Raw genomic sequence first — 10,000 nt, 5'->3', positions numbered from 1 at the left:
GGTGCAGACACACCGGATCGAGCGAGAGGTCCGGCTGGGACGGACAAGCCCACGTCCCCTGTCGCGGAATCAGTTAGCATAATCACGACTCGTCCTCCACGTAATGCAAATGAGTTTGTGTGACGCGACGCACCAGGCTCACGAAAATCAGACCAAACTGTCAAAGTGGGCTCTGCGGACAGAAGACGAGTCCAGATTCTGTTCCTGCACGGCCTGTTTCTACCCAGTGTGGGACGAAGCTCCGCCCAGTCAGGCTGCAGCCGGCGCTGTCATTGGTGCGGTGCGTTCAGGTGCATCCTCGCTGGGTCCTGTGCATCTAATTAACACGTGGAAGCTTTATAAAGACTCCACAGCGATTAGATCACATGTCCTCCGTACAAACGCCAGCTGATTCGCTGTCTCTCATAAACTGATCCGGGGTCAGATCTCAGGCTTACGACGGGCAGATTATAATAAAGCCTTTGAAATGTGTTGCAGACGCCTCACCTGGTCAACCTGAACGAAGACCCACTGATGTCCGAGTGTCTCATCTACTACATCAAGGAGGGCTTCACCAGGTCAGGGCTCACTGTTGGCTCCGTGAACGTGACGCGTCGCGGCGTCCGTGACGTTGATTGTCCAGGACTGACGGTGGACTCCACCTGTAAACTAACATGGTCTCTGTCTGTCTCAGGGTTGGACAGCAGGATGTGGACATCAAGCTGTCCGGTCACTTCATAAAAGAGATTCACTGTGTGTTTGTCAGTGAGACCAACGACCAGGGAGAAGGTGAGACACCTCCGTCTGTCCGTCCGTCCGTCCGTCTGTCTGTCTCATTCTCTGATATACAACACAGAGCTCCACTGGAAGACTTCAGGAAGTACTGATCGTCCTCATCAAGTCAGCAAACGTTCTGTTTGGTCCGTCGAGCCGTGCTGACACCTGTCTGCTTCTGGCTTCACTTCTTCTGTGTTTTATTTGAACCAATCATCTGATTCCTGTCAGGGTGACACAGGACCAGGACCAGGACCACAGCCGGGACCTGTGTCCGTCCTGCAGCTGTCATCTCCCTGTCAGTCTGCATGTTAGATCGCCCTCTGGTGGTGTGTGTGTGTGTGTGTGTGTGTGTGTGTGTGTCTGTGTTCAGTGAGTGACTGTGTGTGTGTGTGTGTGTGTGTGTGTTCAGTGAGTGACTGTGTGTGTGTGTGTGTGTGTGTGTTCAGTGAGTGACTGTGTGTGTGTGTGTGTGTGTGTGTGTGTTCAGTGAGTGACTGTGTGTGTGTGTGTGTGTGTGTGTGTGTTCAGTGAGTGACTGTGTGTGTGTGTGTGTTCAGTGAGTGACTCTCTCTCTGTCTCTCTCTCTCTGTCAAAGCTGCCAGGGAATCTGTCAGGTATTGTTTTAACAGTCAGTGTTTCCATGGTGCCGTCCCCCCGCCCGCCCCCCCGCCCTCTCACCTGTGTGTGTGTGTGTTGTGTGTCGTCCTGAGCGTTCAGACTTGAAGCAGGTGTGTTTCCTGTGTGTGCAGTGGTGGTGACTCTGGAGCCGTTAGTCGGAGCAGAGACATACGTAAACGGGAAGCAGATCACCGACGCCGTCGTCCTCAAACAAGGTGCCGCCGCTCCGCCCTTTCTGATTGGTTGAATGTGTTTTTTGTTGGTTACCGTGCTGCCAGAAACGCATCGCAAACACAACCTGACTTACTTTCTTACTTCCTGGGTGGGCGTTGATAGGTAACCGCATCGTGATGGGGAAGAACCACGTGTTCCGGTTCAACCACCCGGAGCAGGCGAGGCTGGAGAGAGAGCGCAGCGCCACGGCCGAACAGCAGGGGGAGCCGGAGGACTGGAACTACGCCCAGAGGGAGCTGCTGGAGAAGCAGGGCATCGACATCAAACTGGAGATGGAGAAGAGGTAGAGACCAGTTCACCCAGTGTGAAAGACGGCGTGACTGGGGCTGCTGACCTTTCACTGTCGAACCAGGAGAAGACACGACATTACGTGCTGTTTCCTGGTTGATGTGTGTCTGACTCACCGATTGGTGGACAGATGTCGCTGTTGGTTGATTGGTTGGTCCTGTGTGTTACAGACTGCAGGACATGGAGATTCAGTACCGTAAAGAGAAGGAGGAGGCCGATCTGCTGCTGGAGCAACACAGACTGGTGGGTTTCTGTCAGCAGCTCTGCCGAAGCTAACGGTTCGTTTCTAATCAATAATCGGTGTGTGTGTGTGTGCGTGTGTGTGTGCATGTGTGTGTGCGTGTGTGTGTGTATGCGTGTGTGTGTGTATGCGTGTGTGCGCTCAGTATGCAGACAGTGACAGCGGTGACGACTCAGACAAACGTTCCTGTGAGGAGAGCTGGAGGCTGATCTCCTCCCTGAGAGAGAAACTACCTGCCAACAAGGTGCGCACACCTGTCTGTCCGTCTGTCTGTATGTCTGTCCAGATCAGGGGTTTCTCAGTCTGATACTGTTAGCCCCCCTCAGACAAAATCTGGATAACTGCACCCCCCAGTGCCCCTCTGAGGGATGTAAACAGGAAGTGTAATGAGTCAGTGAATTAGCTGTGAGCTACAAACTTTAGCCTTTTTTTATTATCTAGATTTGTTCACATGTAGTCAAAGTGTCACAGTCAGCTGAACTGTTAGCCGCTCCTGTTAGATGCTCCTGTTAGCAGCTCCTGTTAGCCTCTCCTGTTAGCCGCTCCTGTTAGCCGCTCCTGTTAGATGCTCCTGTTAGCCGCTCCTGTTATCTGCTCCTGTTAGCCGCTCCTGTTAGATGCTCCTGTTAGCAGCTCCTGTTAGCAGCTCCTGTTAGCCTCTCCTGTTAGCCGCTCCTGTTATCCGCACCTGTTAGCTGCTCCTGTTAGCAGTGTAAATATGGCTCAGTGTGATTCTCAGGGAAGTTCTGTCTTATAAGGACCATCTTTTTTCTGTTGATTCAAAGCAGATTTCTGGATGTTTCCTGTCTGTCTCTGTCTCACCTGTCTCCAGGTGCAGTCCATAGTGAAGCGCTGTGGTCTTCCCAGCAGTGGGAAGAGGAGGGAGCCTCTCAGAGTTTATCAGATCCCTCAGAGGAGGAGGATCAGCAAAGACCCCAAACGGGTCACCATGGAAGACCTCCGCATGCAGGCCGTCAAAGAGATCTGCTATGAGGTCAGTGCGCACGCACACACGCGCGCACACACACACACACACACACACAGTCAAAGCCTTGTGGGCCCAGATTTAAAGGAATAGTTTAACATTTTGTGAAACTCTGAGGCAGACGTTGAGCAAAGATGGACTCGCTCAAACTGTTCGCTTCAGCTTTTTCCTTCCTTCTTCCCTCAGATGTCAGATTATTTTGTAGAAGATGTGACATGATTTTCCCAGTAAACCCAGTCACAGAACCAGCAGTGTTGGTGTGGTCAGTGTTGAGCGTGTTGTGCTGTGTGTGGCGCCCCCCTCAGGTGGCTCTGGGAGACTTCCGTCACTCCCGTCAGGAGATCGAAGCGCTGTCCATCGTCAAGATGAAGGAACTCTGCCGCATGTACGCCAAGAAAGACTCCAACGAGCGGGAGAGCTGGAGGGCCGTCGCCCAGGACGTCTGCGACACCGTGGGCATCGGAGAGGAGAGGAGCCCCCCCACAGAGGAGGGAGGAGGAGGTGCAGGAGGAGCAGGAGGAGGAGAGACAGTGGAGGGAGGAGAGAAAAAAAACATGTATGACCTGAAGGCTCACATCGATAAACTGACTGATATCTTAGAGGTGAGTTCAAGGGACATTCTGCTGTCACACAGTCAGAGGTCAGAGGTCAAAGAGTTTTCTCTGTAGCAGTCACCGCTCAGCAGCATGAAACACTGCTGTGCTTTCCAGACATACGCGACATGTTTCAAATCAGACTGCAGCAGATTTCATTCAGCTGCACTTCATGCAGAGCAGATGAACTGCAGCGTGAGGTCGACGCAACCTCTGAACGTCCGTCTGCAGCGTGAGGTCGACGCAACCTCTGAACGTCCGTCTGCAGCGTGAGGTCGACGCAACCTCTGAACGTCCGAATGCAGCGTGAGGTCGACGCAACCTCTGAACGTCCGAATGCAGCGTGAGGTCGACGTAACCTCTGACCGTCCGTCTGCAGCGTGAGGTCGACGTAACCTCTGAACGTCCGTCTGCAGCGTGAGGTCGACGTAACCTCTGAACGTCCGTCTGCAGCGTGAGGTCTTAGAAACGTAAAGTTTACGTCCCACCCAGAGTCTACAGCCAAGCTGGCAGCTCTGTGAGGTTGCACTGAGACGACGCTAACATGCTGATGTTTAGCAGCTGTAATGTTCACCATGCTCGCCGTTTGACTTTAGCATGTTAGCATGCTGAGATTTAGTAAACAGCAGTAAACAGCTGAGGCTGATGCCTGCGTGAACACGTTTCATCAAACTGTTGGACAGACAATCGTCTTAAAACAAACGTCCGCGACTCTTGCAGGAGGTGAAGCTGCAGAACAACATGAAGGACGAGGAGATCAAAGCTCTGAGAGACAGAATGATCAAGATGGAGAGCGTCATACCTGTTCAGGTACGTTCGCACATCGTGTCCTGGCCCGTCCACTGATCATCAGTAACAGCTCTGAATCCTCTCTGATTTCCTCTTTTGCAGGACGATGATGTGAACGGCGAGGAGGGCGAGTCACCACAGAGAGACGGGGACCGGGACGGTGATGGGGGCGGGGACGGGGACAGCCCCTTCCAGTCAGATCACAGAGTGAAGCGACTGATGGACGAGGACCCGGCGTTCAGGAGAGGACGCCTCCGCTGGCTGAAACAGGAGCAGCAGCGGATCCTGAACCTGCAGCAGCAGAACATCACCAAGAAGCTGCGAGGACAAACCCAAAACCAGGGTGAGTGTTTGACGAGAAACGAGGTGCTGGGTCCGAAGCAGGAAGTGCTCACAGGGTGTCTCCCCCCGCCTGCAGGTCACAACTCCCCCGTTGTCCCCGTTCACCTCCCTGGGACCGGCCGCTTCATCCCTCCCCAGGAGTGCAAGCTCAAGTTCCCCTTCAAGAGTAACCCCGCCCACCGGCTGTCATGGGGACCGGCCAGCGCCGCCCTGCAGGCTCTGGGTCTGGGGGAGGGAGGAGGAGATGGAGGAGAGCAGCGGGAGGAGGGAGGAGGAGGAGGTGTAGTGGAGGGTAAAGTTTCTCCCTCACCTCCTCCTCAGAGTCAGTCTCCTGCTCTCTTGCCCCTCCCTTTCCAGCCTCCACCCCCCCGCATGCGCACCCCCAGCCCTCATCGCGCCTGGCAACAACGTAACCAGGGCGGGTCCTACTACCACCACCAGGGCAACCAAAACCACCAGCGGCGCTACCGCCGCAACTCTCTGGACAGCTCCGCCCACGGCAACGGTAACTACGACCAGCATCATGGCGGTGGGGGTCACCAGGGGCGACCGAGACAGAGGAGGGGGGTGTCGCCCGGGCCAGGAGGGGAGAGAGGCGGGGGGAGAGGAGGAGGGAGGGACAGAGACGGAGGCTTCCATTTTAATCAGCACCAGCATCATCAGTACCATCACCATCCCTACTACAACCCCCACAATGCACCATTCCAGCCAGGACCTCACCCCAACTACCACAGCCTGCCGCGCTCTGGGGTCCCGCCCCCTCCTGCTGACATGCTGCTGGGGGCGGGGCCGCCCCCTGGTGGGTGGGGCTTCACCACCCCGCCCAGAATGAGACGACAGTTCAGCGCACCGGACCTCAAAAACAACAAGGAGACCCCCATCTGACCTCTGACCCCGGGAGGTCTCTGATTGGCTGCAGGACACAGGGCAGTTCTGGTGCTGTACAGAGGAGGCTGTGTGCGCGTGTGTGTGCGCGTGTGTGTCTGTCAGCTAACATCACACACATCCTGCATCTTCAGTCCTGCTGTCTGTGTGTGTGTGTGTGTGTGTGTGTGTGTGTGTGTGTGGGGCTTGTTCCTAGCCTTAACATTAGCATGGGTTATCTGTTTCCATGGCGACACCGTTGAAAAGTGGATTCTGTGGTGTGTTTTTTATTTTTTGCAGTTTGTCCGGCTGTCAGGATGAAAGTTTATTGCATTATGATTTAGTTTTATTGATTTTATTGATCGCTGACCTTGATTGCTGATATTGTGGTCTTGATCAGTAGTTTATAACGAGGTGCCTTGAAGCTGAAGTGTTAGCTCCTGGAGCTAGTTACTGTTAGCAGGTCTCCTATTGAAGCTGTTTTTTTACTTAAGATGAAGTATGCCGCGTGGTTTTTTTGGGCGGGATGGGTGTTTGTACTTAAATGGATTTGAGTTTTAGCTCCTCTGTTTTAGCCGCCGTTAGCCCAGGAGGCTAACCAGCCTGGTTCAGCCTGAGTGTTAGCTTTGGCTAGTCAGACAGCCTGAGCAGGGAGCAATGAGTGGCTATTTAGCTTTTCAGGCTAGTATGTGTTATGTGGTGAAGTGCTTCACAGGCAAGTTTTGCACAGGTGAAAGTGTTAGCCTAGCCTAGCCTAGCCAAACCAGAGCAGCATTCATGTCTTACGGGAATGACAGTTTGTGCGAAGTGTTTAACACACTGAACTCAGGTGAACCAGTTTGACACTAAGATCAGCGTCCATGTAGCCGAAGACAAATATGAAGGCGCACACTGAGAGGACGACTGACAGGACGACAGTTACCTTCCTTACCTTCCTCCTTTACCTTACAGTAAACAGTAAACAGTTGAACTAGACGTCGATTACAGCGCTAGATACACAGCGCAGGATAAAAGTACCCTTTGAATGACCTCAAACATGTCACTTCTGACATTTCCTTCTTCTCATTGGCCAGTAGAAGAAGAACAGTAACGCGCGGTCCACTTCTGTTCGCTGAGTACTGAATGTGGTGAAAACGTGAACCGGCCGAGACTGTCGGGAACGTTCGCCTCGAGCCTGAAGCTCGTAGTTACCGTCTCTCCCGTGTGACCTGAACGCTGCATCGCTGAGTGCTACGAACCAAAGAAAGCTGCTCTGTGGCGCCTCCTACAGGAGCTGACAGACACACTGCTGTACAGACAGACAGACTGACGATCATTGTTTGAGAGGAGGAGCAGGAGGAGGAGGAGCAGGAGGAGGAGGAGGAGCTGAATCTTTTTAAAGCGTTGTGTGTATATTTGAAGTGTATCCAGACTTATTTTGTCTCGATGTTTTTATGAAGACGAATCTGTGTTTTCAAACGGGTTCGACACATGAAGCGTGCTCACTTCACTGTCTCTGGCAAATGTGGGAAATGTAGTAAGTGACACCTGAAGTGATGCCTCATGGGAGATGGAGGAGTTTTGACTGATTTAACCGACATGGGAGCTGTAGGAAACGTGGGACACGATGGATTACGGTATATGTAGGGCTGTGTCTGCAAAGAACTCTGGGAAGTGTAGTATGAGACGGAGGTGGGGGATGAGAGAGGAGGGAAAACGAGACAAAGAAGAGAAATGAGAGATCAATAAGCTGTGCGAGTGAAGTAGCGACAGACACTACGACATGTTCTGATTTGAAAGGATCTGACAATTTTAGTTTTTCTTCCGTTCACGTCGGCTGTGACGAGAAGGGACGGCGAGTAAGCTGCTGCCTTCCTGAGACGTCGGGAAGCAGGAAACTGTGGCCTTTTGACGTTGCATTCAGTGTCACTTTTCAACATAATGACATTTTTAATGATCAGTGTTAGTTAGTGACTGTTGAATCGTTCGGGTCCAGACTGCAGAGACAGACGTCTGGTGGACGTTCTGTCTGCTGGAGACTCACCGAACGGCAGAACGTCTGATGACCTTTGAACGCAGCCCACGCATGAAGTCACGTGGAGAGTTTTTTTTTTGTTGCTGTGTTCACTGCACCTCTGAGATGTAGGAAGTTGCCACACTTTTCCCATCCCCGCGTCAAAGTGAACGCAGCATCAGCTTTCGTGTGGTTGGGCGCGGCCTCGCCGTTTTGTCTGCCCTGAACGATGACACGTTTCCTGTCGGGCAGAGCCGGGAGTTAGCGGCACGGCCTAAACCCCGCCAACGCACAGCAAGGCATTGTGGGAGATGACGAGTGGAGCGTCTTTGTGCTCCGTGACTTTAAGACCTTTTTCGCAAAAGGTCAGAACCAGCCAATGGGAGCGCTCCTTCCGACGCACAGCGGGAGGGAGTCGCTGTGACGATGATGACAAAAACACATAAATTGGTAGTGATTGGCCAGAGAAGTATGACATCAGCAGAGTTATTTCTGCCGTGTTTTGCTCTGCTGTCTCTGGAATCGACCAATCACGGGACAATCTTGATGACCTGCTGCCACCGCCGGGCTTGATGGGAAACGATGTTTCCTTTGTTTGTTTTTTCTCTTAAAACTTGTTTTACGTCCAGCCTTGGCTTCTGATTGGCAGTTTTCTTTCTTTGTGTATTCATTTGCTGCTTGTCCTGAATATTTTAACCTCGCCTACGTGTTCCGCCTTTGCTTTGTGATGTCATCACGTCGTCATCGCTGCCATTCATGTAATTATTCTAAAGGTCTAAGTGTCATTAATATTGGTTTCTTTTGGATGCTGCTAAAGGAGCTTCTTCGCCCTCATGCAACCGTCTGAGTGTGTGTGTGTGTGTGTGTGTGTGTGTGTGTGTGTGTGTGTGTGTGTTTCTGGGTTAACTTAGAATCATAATCTACAGTTTGTTTTACTTTATAAAGCTGATTTTATTGTTTTTCTTCTCATCGTCGGGTTAGTTTTGTTGTTCTGGAGGAGGAGGAGGAGGAGGAGGAGGAGGACGACGACGACGATGACGAGAATTCCAGAACATTTTAGAACCCTCACTGACTGACCACGCCCATTCCCTATACCTCTGCTCCAATCACAACCTCAGAATCTGTGACATCACAGCACAATGTCACTTCAGGACTCTGGAACGCAGACAGGATGACATCATGGTCTAGCCCTCCTCCTATTGGCTCCGAGCCCCTCCTCTGTGTGTGTGTCTGTTGACTTGTGTCTGTTGTTTTTGTTGTATCAGGAACCAATCTCAGGCTCTACCTGCAGACATGATGGCAATAAACTGTCAGTAAGAAACACGACTCACCTGCTTTACTGTTTCCTCCACAAAGGTCTGAGCGCTACGGTGGAAGCGTCACGTTCACCTTGACAGCATGACCACACGATACAAACACAGCCGTTTTACAGCGTCGAGCCGAGCAAACGACGCATTGAAACCGCTTTGTGATTCGTCGTTGCTCATATTGTCCCGACGGCGTGCAGCCTGCGTACGTCGTTCACGTAACTGACAGATATCCTGATCGCAAAACTAACAAGTTACAACAAAAAGTAATCTGAGTACACGTTTACCCAGTAGGCTGAAGGATCTGGTTTGATTCTGTAAAGTCCAGAACAAACTGAGCTCACCTGTAAACTGATTGGAGGACCTGGTTCTGGCTTTGCTCTGCTCCGGCACTCTCCCAGTCCTCCTCCTGAGGCGCCCGGTCTGACGTCCCGCCATGCAGCAGTCAGTACGCAAAACGACCGACCGAGAGTTTATGAAGTCCTGCACGTCGCCGTTCACAGCTTTTCCTGAACAAGAAAGAAATCATGAACCAAACAGACCTGAACAATAACAACGATCCTCAACTTCACCTGTGAAGCCCAACAGGAAGTACAACCAACAGCAGCAGGAAGTACAACCAACAGCAGCAGGAAGTACAACCAACAGCAGCAGGAAGTACAACCAACAGCAACAGGAAGTACGACCAACAGCAGCAGGAAGTACGACCAACAGCAACAGGAAGTACAACCAACAGCAACACGAAGTACAACCAACAGCAGCAGGAAGTACGACCAACAGCAGCAGGAAGTACAACCAACAGCAGCAGGAAGTACAACCAACAGCAACAGGAAGTACGACCAACAGCAGCAGGAAGTACAACCAACAGCAACACGAAGTACAACCAACAGCAGCAGGAAGTACGACCAACAGCAGCAGGAAGTACAACCAACAGCAGCAGGAAGTACAACCAACAGACCAAAAAATCAAGGACTTGAATTCAAACAGTGA

At 52.0% G+C, this 10,000-nt stretch overlaps 1 protein-coding gene and 1 long non-coding RNA gene across 4 annotated transcripts in view; one reads left to right on the top strand and one right to left on the bottom strand.

Moving 5' to 3' along the window:
- The window catches only part of LOC143316772 (kinesin-like protein KIF1C), a 25,605-nt gene extending 16,579 nt beyond the window's left edge, over nucleotides 1-9,026 (top strand). For 2 of the 3 annotated variants that reach the window (XM_076724425.1, XM_076724424.1), the window contains exons 18-28: nucleotides 478-557; nucleotides 674-768; nucleotides 1,506-1,589; nucleotides 1,711-1,891; nucleotides 2,067-2,139; nucleotides 2,283-2,381; nucleotides 2,970-3,131; nucleotides 3,428-3,724; nucleotides 4,436-4,525; nucleotides 4,607-4,847; nucleotides 4,923-9,026. In XM_076724425.1, coding sequence (XP_076580540.1) covers nucleotides 478-557; nucleotides 674-768; nucleotides 1,506-1,589; nucleotides 1,711-1,891; nucleotides 2,067-2,139; nucleotides 2,283-2,381; nucleotides 2,970-3,131; nucleotides 3,428-3,724; nucleotides 4,436-4,525; nucleotides 4,607-4,847; nucleotides 4,923-5,731 — 2,211 coding nt within the window. In that variant the 3' untranslated portion in view covers nucleotides 5,732-9,026. The remainder of the gene's footprint in view (nucleotides 1-477; nucleotides 558-673; nucleotides 769-1,505; nucleotides 1,590-1,710; nucleotides 1,892-2,066; nucleotides 2,140-2,282; nucleotides 2,382-2,969; nucleotides 3,132-3,427; nucleotides 3,725-4,435; nucleotides 4,526-4,606; nucleotides 4,848-4,922) is intronic. The other variant, XR_013076608.1, reaches the window with a different exon arrangement.
- LOC143316773 (uncharacterized) overlaps nucleotides 8,888-10,000 on the bottom strand; it is a 1,434-nt gene continuing 321 nt past the window's right edge. The window contains exons 2-3 of the long non-coding RNA XR_013076609.1: nucleotides 9,355-9,519; nucleotides 8,888-8,988 (exon numbers count right to left, since the gene is read on the bottom strand). This is a non-coding gene — a long non-coding RNA (uncharacterized LOC143316773). The remainder of the gene's footprint in view (nucleotides 8,989-9,354; nucleotides 9,520-10,000) is intronic.

Source organism: Chaetodon auriga, chromosome 24, assembly GCF_051107435.1.
Source record: "Chaetodon auriga isolate fChaAug3 chromosome 24, fChaAug3.hap1, whole genome shotgun sequence".
Taxonomy (NCBI): Eukaryota; Metazoa; Chordata; class Actinopteri; order Chaetodontiformes; family Chaetodontidae; genus Chaetodon; species Chaetodon auriga.
This window is presented reverse-complemented; position numbering and strand designations above follow the sequence as displayed.